General features: G+C 41.0%; 1 protein-coding gene across 7 annotated transcripts in view; it reads right to left on the bottom strand.

Annotated features, from left to right (window-relative positions):
* The window catches only part of LOC149263266 (uncharacterized), a 255808-nt gene that overhangs the window by 152794 nt on the left and 83856 nt on the right, over nucleotides 1–19158 (bottom strand). For all 7 annotated transcript variants that reach the window (XR_016259246.1, XM_089426017.1, XM_089426012.1 and 4 more), the window contains one exon: nucleotides 982–1052. Coding sequence is in view for 6 of the 7 variants with exons in the window: in XM_089426017.1 (XP_089282143.1) it covers nucleotides 982–1052 (71 nt within the window). In the remaining variant the exon portion in view is untranslated. The remainder of the gene's footprint in view (nucleotides 1–981; nucleotides 1053–19158) is intronic.

The raw sequence follows: 19158 nt of genomic DNA, 5'->3' as shown, positions 1-19158 counted from the left end.
ACACTCAAAGTGAAGATATATGACATGCAAATAGCTCAAATGACTCTACAAGAAATATACTTACCAAATATACGATTATTTTTGTGTTTAAACCTTTGATTAGAGGGGTTCCTCAATTAAATTGTTCACTGTTCTGTCAGGCAGAAAAGCACAGAAAACTGCAACAAATCCCCTTCAAAGTTCAAACCAAGCACCCAATAGTGCCTTAGCACTCTAGATCAAAAATCTAGGGGTGGAGACGCAAGTTCATGAAAGTTAAACCACTTTGGGTCAATCCCAAGCCTTATAAGTTATAACAGTATGCACGACAGTTACATGCCTAGAGTTCATTTCCAATTGTTGATTAGTGGCACCATTCAAAGGCTAGTTGCAAACACTTCTACAAGTTGCTTTCTCTAGATAAGTTTGCCATTTTTGTAGGACAAACATCTAGGTTTGATATAACTATTAAAGGAGGTTGTTAGAGTAGATACATGATAATGGTTATATCTTATACCTGGGAGTTTTTGTTAGGTGAACTTTATGATAAAGTTATGTTGTAGTCAAGTTATAATGTAAAGTGAAGTTTGTTGAATTATGACATTAACTCATTAGTCAGGTGTTAGGAGTGCTATGTGTTATCTAACGTACTCATAATGCAAGTCTTACATCTCACCTTTGATTATATGCGATAAGACATAACAGAAAGAAATAATATTATTTAAGCACCCTTCTCTCTCTCTCTCTCTCTCTCTCTCCTTTGCATATTGTGTTTCAGCAATTGTTACTTGAACCAAAAAATTCCTAAAAACATATTGAAATGTGTACCTACACTAGAAATTATATCTAACACCATTTTACATTAAAGAACATATCAAGTTCTACAACCAACATACTTCCTGAGAAATCCTTAAAAAGCACCAAAGATTCTAAAGATTTAGACAGTATATAAAGTCATGCTCCATAAAAACCAGTGAAAATTCACAGGATAAAAACACTTACTTGGGCCAGGACATAAAAGAACAAGGCAATACTAATCGCGTAAAGACCACCAAGGTCCGCAAGGAATGATACTGCATCAATGTGAATATAATCAATCAAGAGAACTATAGTAAAATATATTTAAAAGAAATCACAAGACAACTTCTAGTGAGAAATTTGCTAATGATTATGACTCCATACAAGACCAACCATATAGAATTGAAAGTGTTGGATAGTTGTTCATCTCATATTGGTAATATATTACTCAATATTCAATCCATCCAATCAATGAGACAAGCTTCATGATTATAAATGGTATAAAAGCTATGTTGCAGGGGTTCACGAACCCGTGGGTGGGGTTCTCGAACCCGTCCTAGGTTCTCGTCCCCAAGTACCAGATTCAGATACGGGTGCTTCTGAGAAGAACCCATAAGAACCAGGTTCTTCTATGAAGAACCGGGTTCTCCATTAAAAAAATTGGGTTCTTTTGTCTTGATGGGTACGGAGAACCATGATGATGGGTACCTGGAACCCCAAAATCGGGTTCTTTGGGGTTCATTTTAGTTTTTATTTTTAAAATTTTAATTAATTTAATGGGTTTCACCTAATATCTAGGTAGCTAGTTCTTCATCTTGCGAGAGGAATTGGAGTACTTATGCCTTTATCCTTTCAGTGAAGAGAAATAGGTTGGACTCAAAGAATGCAAAGAACTTAGTGTACATTCATAGCACACTTTGTCTCGTATCTCGAAAAGACCCTGGGTACAAGGAGGGTCATTTCAAGAGATGGGACCAATACACAGAGAATGTTATGTTTGTGGACAAGGGGATACAACCAGATGGCCTTATTGAGCTACCTCCAGTTGCTATGAATGAGTAGGAGCCTCAAAATGAGAGTGATTCGTACTTGGAGAGCATGCTAACTGAAGATCTCAGTGATGCTAATGACATGGCTTGAGGAAGCCATTGTTCACTATTAGCTATTTTTAATATTTTATTTTAGTATTTTAAAATTTCCTAGTTCTTGTTTGGAGATTCCCTAAGGCAAATTTTGAATGTAGTATGACAATGGACATATATCATGATTCTTATTAATATGTAAACTCCAATTTGCACTTGAAACCAAACTAGAAATTTTGAAATTTCTTTGTGAATGTTGAATGTTCAATGATGTGCATGATTAAATATTTAAAGTTTAAATCATAAATATTTTAGTTTTCTTGTTTAAAGTTGAAAAATATACAAATTCATATATATTATAATTTATAAAATATAATATTTATATATTATATATATAAATTATAATAAAATATAATATTTATATATTATATATATAAATTATAATATACCCTCGACGAACCCACACACCATGTTTCAAAAAATGACATACCCGTCCCCAAACCCACGTTTCGTGGCAACATAGTGTAAAAGAGTTGAAAAACTAAATCAAGGATGTGTTGTACATTACAACCTTTTTCTTGTCAACATAGTGTAAAAGAGTTGAAAAACTAAATCAAGGATGTGTTGTACATTACAACCTTTTTCTTGTCATAACGCATGGTGCCAACCTCCTCTATGCCCACAATAAGGATTAATGCTGATTATTTTATTAACTTACATTCTGCTTGAACTTGTTTCTTAGTAATGAAGGTCAGATATGTATGCCACGAAAGGAAACTGTATGCCAATAGAAACAGTTATTAACTTCACTTAATTGCTACATAAGCCCAACTTCACAATGTTGCAAACGTTATCTAAGAACTATAATATGGCATGAAGTCCTAACTTTCAATGAAATTTACACGACTTATAAATAATAACGAAAGCGTTCCAAAATCTTGGAAATTACAAGGGACTTTTAGACAAAACTCTAGTCAATGTCTCCCCTGTTTGGCCTTTCAATTTGCCTTAAAACTATCTATTTCATAAAGTCATACACATGTTAAATCCAAAATAATCCAAAGGTTAAGAGAAGTATAGCCCATTTTCAGCGCCATTATTTAAATATGACTTAACAAATATTAAAAGAAGATTGACAGAAGTTACATTGCTTATCACAAAAGATACTATCAAACGTGAATTTTTGAACTGTAGAGTTTTCTAAGGTTCTTTGGAACTGAAAACACCATCCTTATTGTCAACCTTCATCAATGGAAATGAGTTATCTTGGGAGAAGATAAGATGACATAATAGGGAAACTTGGAAGACCATAAAGTTGATAGGATATTCTTATGGAAAAGGAGATCCTAGGGCACATTCAACAAAGATTAGTCTCCTCTTCATTTTGGGGAGATTGTAGTGAACATAGCATGGTTAGCAACTCAGATTTCAGCCAGAATTTGAATTTTCCATAAGGGTATAGATTCTCTTAACATGGAGGCTAAGTCAAATAAATCTGTCACTTGTTACCTACTTAGGGATAGGTAGTCTATCAAATGCTATGAAAACTGGACCGGTCATTGAATTGGTTGACCCCAAAACTAGAACCAGAAAAAACTAGTCAACCAAAAAATACATAAATGTACAAATTTTGTAAAAAAAACATATAGATTCATGTGCAGCCATATGAATCCAAACCATTATACACAAATATGCAAAGTTTCTCACACATATAGCAAGGGTGTTGTTGAAAACACTGAGAGGGGGGTGAATCAATGTTTCTCTTCAATTAGTTAATTTCATCTTCACAGAGCATTAATTATTATTAGCATCAAATAAACATAAGCAATCATTAACACCACTCAAAAATGTGCAACAGCAAAGACATTACACCAAACATTTTTAGGTGGAAACCCTTCCGCGAAAAAAACCATCAAATGCTTCTTAATATTTGTCTTCAATAATTTACATCAATTAGGAAGCTCCAACTGAAGGAGGCTCCAACCCCTTGGTATACAAGCTCCAACCTGAAGGACGCTTTGATGCCCTAGTTTACCAGCTCCAACTAGAAGGACGCTCCAATGCCCTGCGTAGGATCCAACTTGCGCTAGCACCACCCTGTGGCCCTGAGGTGTTCTCAGGCTCCAACCTGAATGAAACTCCACTCTCCTACCTTGCACCACCCTGTTCAGCAAGCTACCACTTGCCCTTAAGGATCCAACCTTCAACTCACCACGGCGGACCACGTTTCACAATTTTTAGCGTGGATCCACCTATGCTCAAAATCAATACAAATAACAAACTGCAACACCATCTATGTTACTTATGCTTAGTGTGTATATCAATAGCAAACCCTAGTAGCTTCATTGCTCATGCCTATTAGCCAAGTACCCTGTTCTCTTAGTAATGCCTGCATCCCTCAGCCTTTGCATAAAACCTCTGTTAGTTTTTGTAGCATCGGATGTGTTCTAGCCTTGAAATTTTGGAGGGGCTAGAATACGTGAGATCTCCAAAACCCATAAATAGTTTCTAGAAATTCTTCCTAAAAAATACTTAATTAGATTATTAACCAATTTTTAAATATTTTCTAAGTCTAAACTTAGGGAATATGGTTAATTAATCAGAATTAATTAAGTTAAGGTGAGAATCTTCTAGAAACTCTCTCGGATCGACTTCAAGATGGTCCTAGCCATCGATTAAGTTTTAATCTTGGTCGTTGGTGCTCCAATAGTGGATTATAAGAGGAAGTCGATGTGGTGATGGAGATATCATCCAGTGCAGATATTTAATTGCCCAAGCAGTTCGATTTTCTCAGAAGCAGTTGCTCAATAGTGAAGCTAGAGTCGGAGGGTGAGTAGTAGGTGGAAGAGGACGACAACAGCATTCTGAGAGGAAGATTTCCAGTTCTCGGGAGAAGCAAAGAAGGGAGGGTCCAAATTTCTAGAGGGTCGACGTAAGCTCTACGCAAAGGGTGACGCAAGGGGCTCAGCGCAGAGGCTAGGGAGGCAGTTTCGAAGGCAGAGAAGAGTTGTAGGGTGAGATAAAATTCTCACGATATTTTTGCCAATATTTTTCCTTGGATTATATTACCAACAGGGCATCTAAATTATTGTACTCATAATTACTACTGAAGATTAATAATAAAACCCTCATCTATTGCACCAACTTTCCCAAGTTGGGTTTTCCAAGGACAATTGTCCAAAAATAACTGTGTCAAATTATTGTGTGTGCTAGAATTTCTCAGTTTCCAGTATTTTATTTTCCGCAGTATTTTTATGGTGAAAATTGCAGTTGTGATTTTATTCATTGTTTGTCGTAGCAAATAAATTGCATAATTAAATTTTCAGTTAGACGAATAATTTCCAGTAGTTGCAATAGATAGAATTTTCACATGGTACAGAGCCCAATTGATCAGTCAGAGAGCTCAAGAGAGAAAAGGAAGAATTTCACTGCTCAGTGTGGGCAGCAAATCGAAATTCCCAAGGGGCGGCATAGTCGTTTTTGCCAGGAGGTTGAATTGCTTGAGGAAGACCGATTTTTTTGAGATGGGTAGAAAAATTCGACTCTTCCAGAACAAGTCATTCCAGAGGCAGAGGGAGCAGCACAAATTTTCTTGTTGAGCAGATCTCTAACTGGACGCAGAGGGGTTTTGCAGCAATTTGCTAGAGCAAAGCCAACGTCAGGGTGGAAAAGAGGAATAGCACACTAAATTCTTCAGCATAGCCATGGACAGAAGTAACATTCAGGAAATTTCAGATTTGTCTTCCAGACTGGAGGACGAATTTGCGTGCTTAGTCGAATCAGCTTCACAGGGAGTCTGGTACATAGACAATGGAGCATCAGCTCACATGACAGGGGTTAGAGAATATTTCTCTAGCTACAAAGAGGAGCAGATGGACTTCCAAATTACTATGGGAAACATAACGAAATGTACTCCAGTAGGGAGAGATACCATAGATTTTCAGACGGAGTGAGGAGCAAGCACTAGCACTATAGATGTATTGCATGCGCCAGGATTGGATATGAACCTAATTTCAGTATCTCAGTTACAGGATAAGGGGTATTATATTCACTTCGTTGGGAAGAAAGTGTATGTCAAACACCCGAGCTGGAAAAGGGTAAGACAGATTAGAGTTCGAAGTAACAGATTGTACTAGTTACAAATCGATTCTCCAATGGCACTAGTAGGCAGTGACAGTAGCAGTGGGAAGGAGCTGAATGAGTTATGGCATAGGAGAATGGGACACCTACACAATGGAGCACATAGGATGCTTAGAGAAATAGTAACAGGGGTTCTAGAACTTGGCACAGAACACGATGATGTGTGCAGAGGATGCGTACTTGGCACGTATGGTAAGGCGGCACTTCCAAGAAGTGATAGTAGAGCTGATGGCGTGTTAGGACTCATACATTCAGATATTTGCGGCCCAATGTCCACTAGAGCTCTCAGCGGTGCCGAATAATTCATCACCTTTATGGATGAGCATTCTAGGAAAACCTGGATCTACTTCTTGAAGACCAAGGATGAGGTCTTCGTTCGTTTCTGGGAGTTCAAAGCTCTCATAGAGAATGCGACAGGGAAGAAAATCAAGGTGCTTCACTCATATAATGGTGGAGAATATATTGACAAGGACTTCACAAATTTATGTGCAAAGGAAGGCATCAAGAGAGAATGGACAACTCCATATAATCCACAGCAGAATGGTGTAGCCGAGCGGAAAAACAGAACCATTGTTGGAGTTGCAAAGGCTATGTTATATGACTAGGATCTACCCAGATTTCTATGGGCAAATGCATGTAACACGACAGCGACATTCAGAACGAGACTCCCCATAGATCATTGGGGAAGAAAACGCCAAGAAGAGCCTTCACAGGGAAGAAGCCAAAAGTAATCCACTTCAAAAAAAATTGCAGCATTACTTATTGCCACGTGCCAGATGATAAAAGGACCAAATTAGATTAGATTGCAGAGAAGGGGTTCTTCGTTGGGTCCAGCGAAACCTCAAAGGCAAACAGAATCTACATTCCCAGCAATAGGAAGATTGTAGTAAGGTGAGATGTGAAGTTCATGGAGGACCGAGCTTTCAAGAGATCTCGTGAGATGCCTGCAGGTGATCAAAATCAGTCAGCAGAAGCTCCTTTAGTCCAGCAACAGGGGCAGCCAGTGGGGTAGCCAGTGGGACAGGTAGGAGGACAGTCACAAGGATCAAGTACTGTGACCAGTACCAGTGTTTCCTCGGGTATAGGAAATCTGGAGAGTTCTCAGCAAATGGAGCAACAGAGAAAGGATGAGGAGGAGCTGGCAAAACCTCCCACGACTAGTGTTCAAGCCAGCAAAGAGGTTTGTCATACATTAAGAGATGCGGAGGAGTTTATTGGAACTCCTAGGACGAGCAAAAGACAGTGTAGACAGCCTGACAGGTACCAAGCATTGGTGGCTTAGGTTGCAGAACCTTGCAGCTTTCAGGAGGCCGCACAACATCTGGTGTTGGTAGATGCCATGGTAGAAGAGTATAGCTCTATCATGACGAATGATGTTTGCAAGGTGGTGTTGAGACCTGAGGACAAGTCAGTTGTAGGTTCTCAATGGATCTACAAGATCAAGTATGCTGCAAATGGCAGCGTGCAGAAATACAAGGCTAGGTTCGTGGCAAAGGGGTATGCACAAAAAGAAGGGATAGATTATGAGAAAACCTTCGACCCAGTTGCCAGATACACTTCTATTCGGTTTGTTATATCTCTAGCATCTCAGATGGGATGGAAAATTCACCAAATGGACGCCAAGACAACCTTCTTGAACAAGGTGATAGAGGAAGAAGTGTACATAGAACAATCAGAGGGCTTTGAGACTCATGACAGGCACACTCATGTGTGCAAATTGAAGAAAGCTCTATATGGACTCAAGCACGCTCCCAGGGCATGGTATGGTAGGATTGATAGATACTTGTAGAATATGGGATTCGCCAAGAGTGACGCAGATCCCAACCTTTACTATTTGATGGTAGAGGGTGAGCCACTCATTCTAGTTTTGTATGTGGATGATCTCTTTTTGACCGGATCATCAGGGCTCATAGAGGATTGCAAGAAGGACCTGGCAACAGAATTTGACATGAAGGATTTGGGGTTGATGCATTATTTCCTAGGATTGGAAGTTTAGCAAAAGGTTGGGGAGATCTTCCTTGGGCATAAAAGATATGCTACAGATATTTTGAAGAGGTTCAGGATGCAGGCTTGCAAGCCCATGTGTACAACCATGATCACCAACTGGAAGAAGATAGATGCATCAGATGACAAGGATGTCGACCCCACCTTGTATAGACAGCTCATTGGGTCTCTCATATATTTGGTCAACAATAGGCTAGATATTTGCTTCGCAATCAATACCCTCAATCAGTTCATGGTAGAGCTGAAGAGGGTACATTGGGCAGCAGCGAGGCATATTCTTAGGTATGTTCGTGGCAGAGTCGAGTATGAATTGAGATATACTTGATGGGATGACATCAGACTTTGTGGGTACACAGATGCGGATTGGGCAAGTAGTTCAGTGCATGGGAAAGGTACCTCCGGGTACTACTTCAGTGTTGGATCAGCGATGGTTTCTTGGTGTAGCAGGAAGCAGAAGTCAGTAGAACTGAGCTCTACAAAAGCAAAGTATATGGCAGTCAACACAGCTACGTGCAAAGCTATATCGCTTCGGAAGTTGCTAGTAAGCTTGTTCAGGCAAAGGATGGAGGCGACCAGTGTCTATTGTGATAATCAAAGTTGCATAAAGCTCTCTGAAAATCCAATGTTTCATGATAGGTCGAAGCACATCGATATTCGATGTCACTTCATCAAAGATTGTGTACGACGAGGAGCGGTTCAGCTACAGTATGTTCCCACGAAAGAGCAGGTTGCAGATATACTCACAAAAGCTCTAGGTAGAACTAGAGAACATATGGGTATGGCCGAGACCCCGATTCAGTATCAGGGACAGGCTATTCAGCTGCAGCGGCAACAAATAAGAGGGAATTGCAGTGCAAATGCAGTGTTGGCAGCAATATGGCAATGTCAGCAACAGCGCAGATGCAACTTATATCAAATTTGCGCAGTGGTTGGTGGGCAAAATGGCCAGACATCAGCAGCGTGACAGGAGATGATGCAGAGACAGGGTGTTGTTACAGGGTGAGTAGTAGCACTAGAACACATTACTCACTAAGAGGGAGCATTAGTTTTTGTAGCATCGGATGTGCTCTAGCCTTGAAATTTTGTGGAGAGGCTAGAATACATGAGATCTCAGGGAAATTCTGCCTAAAAATGACTTAATTAGATTATTAACCAATTTTTAAATATTTCCTAAGTCTAAACTTGGGGAACATGGTTAACTAATCAAAATTAATTAAGTTAAGGTGAAAATCTTCTAGAAACTCACTTGGATTGACTCCAAGATGATCCTAGCCATCGATTAAGTTTTAATCTTGGTTGTTGGTGATCCAATAGTGGATTATAAGAGGAATTCGATGTGGTGATGGAGAAATCATCCAGTGTAGATACTCAGTTGCCCGGGCAGTTCGATTTCTAAGAAGCAACAGCTCAACAGAGAAGATAGAGCTGTAAGGTGAGTAGCAGGTGGAAGAGGAGGGCAGCAGCATTCCGGGAGGAAGATTTCCAGTTCTCGGGAGAAGCAAAGGGAAGGTCGAAATTTCCAGAGGGCCAACATAAGTTCTACGCAGAGGGTGACGCAGGGGATTCGACACAAAGGCTAGGGAGGCAATTTCAAAGGCAAAGAAGAGTTGTGGGGTGAGAGAAAATTCTCACGATATTTTTGCCAGTATTTTTCCTCAAATTAGATTGCCAATAGGGCATCTAAATTATTGTACTCAAAATTGTTGTTGAAGATTAATAATAAAACCATCATCTGCTGCACTGGTTTTCTGGGGACAATTGTCCAAAAATAACTGTCAAATTGTGTGTGCTAGAATCTCAGTTTCCAGTATTTTATTTTCCGCAGTATTTTTATGGTGAAAAGTGCAGTTGTGATTTTATTCGTTGTTTCTCGTAGCAAATACACTGCATAATTAAATTTTCAGTTAGAAGAATAATTTCCAATAGCTGCAATAGATAGAATTTTCACAACCTCTGCTCAACATATCTTTACATCCCTATTTAACTTCATTTTTTTTGCAAGACAATCTAGAATACATGTCACATTCTCTGCTGCAAACCCTAGCTTTGTTAAACATTTAAACAATAGTCAACAACCTGCACAAGATCAAACCCTAGGCAACATAAACCCTCACTGTCAAGCCCATTGTTAGCAATCAACAATGTCAAATCAATCCCTAGTAGTATTGTCCTAATGGTTTAGAGGTGATACAATGTGATATGGTAGCAATACAATAACCTTACAGCATCATCAACATTCTCCTAAGTCATCAACACAATATACTCTGTCCTCTTATATTTCCTCAACAAAACTCTCCACTCGGTCCAAGTAAATAAACCTCAGTCCCCTGTACTCAACCTCTGTTATACACAGCAGACTGTCACATACATGGAAACTTCTACCCTTGCTTCTTATTGACCTCTATTTTTGATATTCCTTTACAACTGCTGAAGATGAAAATGGAATGACCTCGACCTTTGCAACTGTTGAGAATGAGTAACCTCTGCCTTTACAATTGTTGAAGATGTATGACCTATGCCTCTCTGTCACTAACAAGAATATATTGTCTTCAATTCATACTTCATTTCTCCCACTTGCAATTGTTCCAATGTTGCCTTGGCAAGGTCACAAATTCGTGATCTATAATGTTCATTGTTCTTCAAGTCCAAAGGAGTCTCGACTCTGCTTCTAACAGTAATTAGCTTTCCAAAGCTACCTCTGATTAAGGTTAATATAGGTTATCAACGTTATCTCAATGATGCAGTGTCATTTCAAAGTGGGATTGGTCTTGTTATCCACCACCTATGGGTAAAGTATATAGAAGAAAAATTTCTCCTAGATGGTCCTTCGCTGGCAGCTGGCAGCCCCTTGCAGCAGCCAAATAGCTCAATGTGCCATTGTCTCTGCCACTTGAGCCATCCATGTGGTTCCTCGACCACTTGTCATGATTGTATGTTTGAAGCTAGGCCTGCTGACCCCAAAGGTATGGCTTTTCATTGGTATAGTTAAGTAATTTTCCCTACTTGTCGTGCACTTTTGGACATGGATTGGTGGGGATTCGGCAAAATGAGTGGGTTATGTTTGTATTCTTGTCTCCACTGCTCGACTTCATGGTTACCTTTGTATCCTAGTCCTATGGGATCTCCTTTACTAGCCATTAGCTTTTGGGTTGGCACTACATGGGAAATCCTGATTTTGGTTGCGTGGTCCCACTTCCCAATACCACCTACATCACTCCCCTTCCACTCATTTTAGCCCCATTCAGCTCTTTTCCCATCTGGGTCCACATAAGGTTATAGCCTTCCCCTCCCCTTATCCACACCTTGGTTCAAGCCTAGAACGAAGCCCTGGAGGTTGATGCAGCTAAAAAGAAAAGAGAAAGCATTATTTGGCCACTCTCAATAGGAAATGTACCACAAGATGCAAAAGATGATCGGGACATACAAATTTAGCGCGTGGCCAAAGCGAAACGTGAGCTCTACCCCTTATCCATGGCCATCACCCCAGATCCTATGGGCCCTAGATGAGCCCCTTCCATCATTAAGGAACCCACGATTGTCCCAACCCCTAGTGGGCAATGAACCGCCCCACCTTAAGCGGGTATCCACTTCTATATACTACACATCATGCTCTCATCCCCTGGAGCCTCGAATAGTTATGAAGAAAAATCAATCAAAGGTAAAAGGCATATGAAGAAGGGTGGAAAAACAAAAGCCAAGGTAACTCATGTACCATGATTTGCTCCCTCCTACACTCACATACCCAAGTGTGGGTTTCCCCTATTATAGCTACCCTTGTACCATGACATGTGGTCTGGATGATTCCCCTGATCCCCACTCCATTCCATTATTATATCATTTGCCACCTACCACTTTAGGGATGTACCATGGACAGGTCACCCACTTTAAAGGTTGAAACCACCTAAATGGGGTCCTTGATTAACCCCCCTATTGAGCTTGGAGACACTTGTACATGCCAAAGCCCACTATGGAGGGGCATGCCACTATGAAGTGCCCCATTCATCCCATGACTTTTAAGCTCTTTTACTTGATTATTCTAATGATTTGTTGTATTGGAGGGAAAGGGGACGCATTGGATCTTATGTAGGATTGCAAGTGGATCTCCATTTGGGGCTTGGTCTCCCTATATGGGGTCCTAGCCCTCCAGAGGGCCACATTGGCACTTGTAGGGTGAGCGTTGATAGCCAATGGCCTCCATCATAGCAGAGCGCACTTCATGGATCCCCAACACCACTCGTTGATTGCTCATGTTCCACCTTTGGATGAGGATGATATACCTAGTCCACCATGCCCAGTCGGCTCCACGCATGCACCAAATACTTGGCAGATGTTCCAGAATGTTAGTTTTTGTAGCATCGGATGTGTTCTAGCCACGAAATTTGGTGGAGAGGCTAGAATACATTAGATCTCAAAAACCCAAAAATTGTTTCTGAAAATTCTGCCTAGAAAACTAGTTTTTAAATATTTACTAAGTCTAAACTTAGGGAATATGGTTAATTAATCAGTATTAATTAAGCCAAAGCAAGAATCATTTAGAAACTCACACGGATCGATCCAGAGATGATCCTAGCCATTGATTAAGTTTTAATCTTGGCCTTTGGTGCTCTAACAGAGGATTATAAGAGGAGGCCGATGTGTTAATGGAGAAGACACTTAAGCAGTTCGATTTCTTGGCAGATCGATTTCCAAAGTAGCAGCAGTCAGTTGTCGGAGAGACTCAGATCGAAGCAGTGAGTGAGGGGTAGGGACAGTGATCCGGAGGAAGATTTCCAAATCCGGAGAGGCAATAGCAAGAGGGTCAAGTTATCCCAGTGAGGCGGCACAGAGCACTGCGCGGTAGCTTTAGAAAGGGTAGTTCGATTTGCTGGAGAGAAAACTGTTCTCAGTTCTAGAGGACGAGCAGAGGTTCCAGAAGGTCGGAGAGACGATTTCCTCAGCGGCTGGAGGCAGAACAACTTCATCAGAGACTGGTTGGAGGCTTGACATCATGCAGACTGTGTAGAGCAGTGCAAAGGTTGACACAAAGGGTCAGAGAGCTGAGTTTCTGAAGGCAGGTTGTGCTGGGATTCCTGGTGGAGGAAGGGTAAATTCACTTCAATAATTTTGCCCAGATATTATTGTTGTTTTGATTGCCAGTTGGGCATCCATAGATGTACTCAGATTTCATTGGTTAATAAAAAAAACCCTCACTATTGAACCGGTTTTCCCGCATTGGGTTTTTCCAGGGACATTTGTCCAAAAATAATTGTGTTATTTTTATGTGTGCGCTAGTACTTTCTCAGTTATAGCGCTATTTATTTCCGCAATTTTTATTTGTGAAGGTTATAGTGTGTTTATTTCGATGTTGTCGTAGCAATAAACTGAATAATTAATTTATTACTTAGAAGAAATAATACCAGTTATTGCAATAGGATTCTAATTCTCGAAATTTTCACATGGTATCAAAGCATAAGTGATCAACCAGAAGCTCAGAAGCGAAGGAAAGTATTTCACTGCCTAGGAGCAGCATGCCAAAATTCTTGAGGTAGTGCAGTTCATTGCCATGCAGGCAGAGTTTTTTCCCCAGGAACAATCGTAATTTTATTCATATTGAGAAAAATTACATGTTGTAGATGCTAAAAGCATATGCATATTATCCATGGAAAATTTTAGGGGCTAATATTCGCAAGTGGGCTAGTTTTTCATGATTTTTCCAAAAATTAGATTCGCCAATTTCCATTTTTTATAAAAATGATTTGCCCAATTTTTAAAATATAAAATTATTTTACCTCAAAATTCGCCAACATTATAAAGATATTATATATAAAATCATTATAAATTTGAATAATTTTACAAATACATCAACAAACATTTTATAGTATCCACATTAGGGACTAGTGAGATTTGTCAATGTTTTTAAACTTTAATATAATTTTTCATCCTTAAAATTTTCCCTGATATTATCTGATCCTGTTTTCTCAGAATCCAAAAATGAACCTATCTATTCTTTTCTACCTTTCTTCTTTTCCAATTTTCGCCAACCACCAATGTTGGGAGTGGATATTACAATGGAGATTTGATTCTCTTTTGAGTTTGTTGGATATTCTTTATCAAAATCAGATCCCTCTTATCCATGAATTCGTTTACTGCCACTTACTTCCTTTCCTGATGTGTACGGCTCCTGCTATTGTGGAGGGTTGTTGGGCCTTGGAATGCATGCGGCGTTGTGTTCTATCTCGATCTTTTGTGAGTTGTTCTGAAAGTTCTGTACATTATTGTCTGCAATATTTTATGTTGTCTCTTCTTGTCTCGCTGTTTCTTCCAAAGGCTTTGTGAATTGCCAACCTTTTGGCTTTTGGTATTGTTTCTTATTTCTTTTGGGGTCTTTTTTAGCCTGTGGGCAGGCACTGTGAAGGTGACCTGTTTGTAGACATCCACGACATTGGAAAGCCGTATTTTCGTAATCTAATGGTTGAGTCCATTGTATATTATTGTGGATCAGTACAATGCGATCTGGTAATCCTTGGCTAAGATCTACTTTGACACATATTCTGGCGAAAGTAAATATGCCTCTTGTAAGTCTATCATCATCAATCTTGAGAAATTTACCCAGGGAGTTCCCTATTCCTTCTAATACTTTATGATGCCAGAAGTGTAGTGGAAGATTGTGTATCCTGACCCATACAGGTATTTTAGATACCACCATAGTGGTGGCATCAAAACCTAGGAACCAAGGGATCATGAAGAGTCTTGCATTGCCCTAGAACCATGGTCCCTCATTGAGGGCATATTCCTTATCTTTAACTGTGCTGAATCTGACGATAAGAAAACCTTTGGAGCATAAATGGATTTGACAATTCGGTGTCCATTTTGAAAATATCCATTGGTGTAGTGCATCTAATTTGGGCCAAAATCCATTAAATCTAGATATGACTACTTTAGTATGGAAATCTAAATAAAGCTCATTTACCTCAGGCAAAGAGACTGTTAAGGCTGGTATCTGGGATCTTTGCTCCACGGTATAGGACTTATGAAGCTCTGGAGGTGGGACTGGTTTGGTTTGGGCTTCATCCTTCCCTTTGACTGTGTCTTTAAAAGAGCCAATGCTCTTTGTGTTGGTTTCGAAGCATCCACCTCGCAATCTTAGATTGAGGATGATGGTCATATCTGAGGCAATGCCATAATCCTGTAGTGTGCAATTATCCTGTAAAATTTGTCCTGCATAAATCAAGCTTTGCATGTGTGCTGATATGCCTAGATGTGTTTGGATTTCGCACTTTAATTCTTGGATCCACCTCCCCTTCCAGATCCGCTCGTAGACCATGCTTCCTTGCAACATCTTGATTAAGATATGAATCAGATCTGGGTTTGTGGTGAGTGGATCTGTCCAAGAGAGAGGTCGATCTGCTGCCTAATAAAACTGACCAAAATGGTACCCGATCTATTACTTGAATCGTCAGGTCTGGGCCATGGAACCTTTTCCTTGGGTCACGCTCCATATCTGTCCAATGCAAGTGCCAAACCTCCACTGAGGAGCCAAGATCTTTGAAAGTAAATGGTAGATCAAGCTCGATATTCTTTGGAGGACTGAATATGCAATTTTCCAATGGAAGGGCCTTATTTGTAAACCCTCGGCTCAATTGGAACGAGGTTGTTTGTGTTTCATCTGATAGGATTGGCAAATGGATTTGGGATTTCCAGGCTCCTATCAGCACTACCCATGTATACCCTTCTCTGCGATTTGGGACTGTGATCCAAAGTAGAACGGTGTTGTGGCGTGTACATACCTCCAGATTTGGTCGAGGTGTGGGCCGTTCGGTATTTTGGATGCCAAGATCTGTTAGATATATGATGGATCTGAAGATAATACTGCATTTCGTGGAGGTGAGGATCAGCCCAGATCCAAACAATGACCATGCAGGTGCAGCGTTCTCGTGCTCTAGTTCATGGAAAAGATGCGCAGGGGGGTGTCCGTCCGGATCCACAAATACGATGGCATGTAGGCAGACGGATCCAGCGTTGTGATCACTGATGTTTCCCTAGTCGTTGGACTGGAAAATCGCATAAGAGATACCTGCATAAACCCTCTCCATGGCCACCATATTTGCCAGCAGGCCGAGTTGCTTGGGGAAGTTCGATTTTTCAGTGCAGGAGGTAGAAAAAGTTTGAATTTCCTAAATCAATGATTCCAGCAGGCAAAGGGAGCAGCAACAACTCAGCTATTCGTTGAGCAAAGTCCTGGTTGGATGCAAAGGGTTTTGTTGCAGGTTGCAAAAGCAGAATCAGCATCGGGTGGAAGAGAAAAGCACACACAGCAGAGGGAAAATTTTCCTCGGGGAACTTTGAGTCTCGGAAGTTCAAATTTCCAGTTGCAGATTGGTAGTAGCGAGACCAAGCATTCCAGAAGGGAGTGCGAGTAGCAGATTAGCAACCGAGCACAAGGAAAGAGAGAGTTTTCAACTTTATTAGAGATGGCCATAGCTAGACTGAGAGATGAGGATAGGTTGGAGGGTTCCTCCAACTATGTCATCTGGAAGGCCAAGATGTCCTTCCCATTCGATGAATATGGCCTGAAGCTCTACATAGACAGTGTTGTGGCAGTTGCTCGGGATGCAGATCAGCTGAAGGAATATAGGAACGAAATGGCAAAAGCGAAGCGATTGATCATGGATGGAGTCCAGGACCATATAGTCTCACACATAGCTAGCAAGGATACCGCCAAAGAGATGTGGGATGATCTCGCCATGCTATATCAGGGCACTTCCAAGCAGCAGAAGATGTTCTTGGAGGAGAAGATGAGATGCATCAGGATTAAGAAGGGGGAATGTATAGATCCCTTCCTCACCAGGATTCAGGAGGTCGGAGACCAACTTGCAACAGATGGGGCAGCGCCTCAACCAATAGAGCTAGTGAGGTTGGCACTGAATAGTGTCTCTGAGGAGTGGCAAGTATTTGTCCAAAGCATATTCGGTAGAGATGAGCTACCAGAATGGGACAAGATGTGGTCAGACTTGCAGCAGGAAGAGTCAAGGCGAGCTATGTTAAAGAGCTCCATCAGTGGCAGTGGATCGAAGGTGGTGAAGGAGGAGGAAAATGTGGCCCTCGCATCAAAAGGTCCCAGTCAGGGGCAAGGGGAACAGAGAAGAAAGAATAAGGACTTGTCAAAGGTCAAGTGCTTCAAGAATGGTGATCTTGGTCACTATAGCACGCAGTGTCCTCTCAAGAAGGACAAGTCGGAGAAGCAAGATCAACAAGCAGCTTCTACAGAGATCGACAGGTTGTCCTCCAGGTTGGAGGAAGACTTTGTGATGTTCGCAGATATACCTCCAGGAGTGAGGTGGGGAGACTTGGTGTTGTAGCCCCAGAGCACTACAGACGGGTAGGATCCTTGGGGAATCCACCTCCTAGATCAATACCTTGCTACGGGAGCCCACAATATTCAGTAGTAGGATGAATCAGTGATAGTTGATGCAATCAGATGCCAGAGTGACAGTTGCAAAGACTAGTAGTAGTTAGATGTTGGGGAGAGCAATGCAATGTTGGCAGCAATGCAATTAGCACAGTGCAAAGTCAGCAACAGCGCAGCGTTTTCAATGGACAATGCAGAGACTAGTAGTAGCAGTCAGAGACTCGAGTGACAATTCCATTATACTAATCACAGTTGATTCAATATTTTAGATGTTTTTTAGTTGCAGATGTTGCAGTAGCAACAGCAACAGAGATGCAATGTAGATGCAGTGCTGGCAGCAGTATGGCAGTGTCAACAACAGCACAGATGCAGCGTATATCGGAGTTGCTCAGTGGTTGGTGGCTAGTATGACCAGACATCATCAACATGACAGGAGATCATGCAGAGGCAGGGTGTTGTGGCAGGGAGTGTAGCACTAGAACGCATTCCTCGCTAAGAGGGAGTGTTAGTTTTTGTAGCATCGTATGTGTTCTAGCCACGAAATTTGGTGGAGCAGCTAGAATACATTAGATCTCCAAAACCCAGAAATTGTTTCTAGAAATTTTGCATAGAAATGACTTTATTATATTATTAACCAGTTTTTAAATATTTCATAAGTCTAAACTTAGGAAATATGGTTAATTAATGGTCAAGGCGAGAATCATCTAGAAACTCACACAAATCGATCCAGAGATGATCCTAGCCATTGATTAAGTTTTAATCTTGGTCGTTGGTGCTCCAACAGAGGATCATAAAAGGAGGTCGATGTGGTGATGGAGAAGACACTTGAGCAGATTGATTTCCAAAGTAGCAGCAATCAGTTGCCGAAGAGAGCCAGAGATCGAAGCAGTGAGTGAGGGGCAGGGGCAATGATCCAGAGAAAGATTTCTAGCCCTGGAGAGGCAACAGCAAGAGGGCCGAGTTATCCCAATGAGGCAGCGCAGAGCACTGCGCAGTAGCTTCAAAGGGGGCAGATTGATTTGCTGGAGACAAAATCGTTCTCATTTCCAGAGGTCGCGCAGAGGTTCCAGAAGGCGGGAGAGATGATTTCCTCAGTAGTTAGAGGCAGAACAACTTCATCAGAGACTGGTTGGAGGCTTGATGTCAAGCAGACTATGCAGAGCAGCACAAAGGCTGACATAGAGGGTCAGAGGGCCGAGTTTCTGAATGCAGGTTGTGTCGGGCTTGCTAGTGGAGGAAGGGTGAATTCCCTTCAATAATTTTGCCCAGATATTCTTGTTGTTTGGATTGTCAATTGGACATCCATAAACGTACTCAAACTGTGCTTAATATATTAAAACCCTCACTATTGCACCGGCTTTCCCACATTGGGTTTTTCCAGGGACATTTGTCCAAAAATAATTGTGTTATTTTTATGTGTTAGTACCTTCTCAGTTACAACACTATTTATTTCCACAGTTTTTATTTGTGAAGGTTGTAGTGTGTTTATTTCGATGTTACCATAGCAATAAACTGAATAATAAATTTATCAGTTAGAAGAAATAATACCAGTTGCTGCAATAGGATTCTGATTCTCGGAATTTTCACACAGGGTATAGAGGATATCTCCTGCTGCAAAGGAAGGGCTTATGTCATCATCCTAGCCCTACAGATGGTCTACAGGAATTTTCGATCCACTTGGAGACCCATTAGGATGCGCTTGTGCCCCCACACCCACTTGGGAACACCATAAGTTCTTGCTTGGAAAACAAGGAGCCAACACCTTTT

Source organism: Pinus tabuliformis, chromosome 6 (genome assembly GCF_031772625.1).
Source record: "Pinus tabuliformis cultivar Carrire ecotype Pingquan chromosome 6, CPIR1, whole genome shotgun sequence".
In the NCBI taxonomy this organism is placed as follows: Eukaryota; Viridiplantae; Streptophyta; class Pinopsida; order Pinales; family Pinaceae; genus Pinus; species Pinus tabuliformis.
Note: the sequence above shows the minus strand (reverse complement) of the source record. Positions and strands in the feature narration are given on the sequence as shown.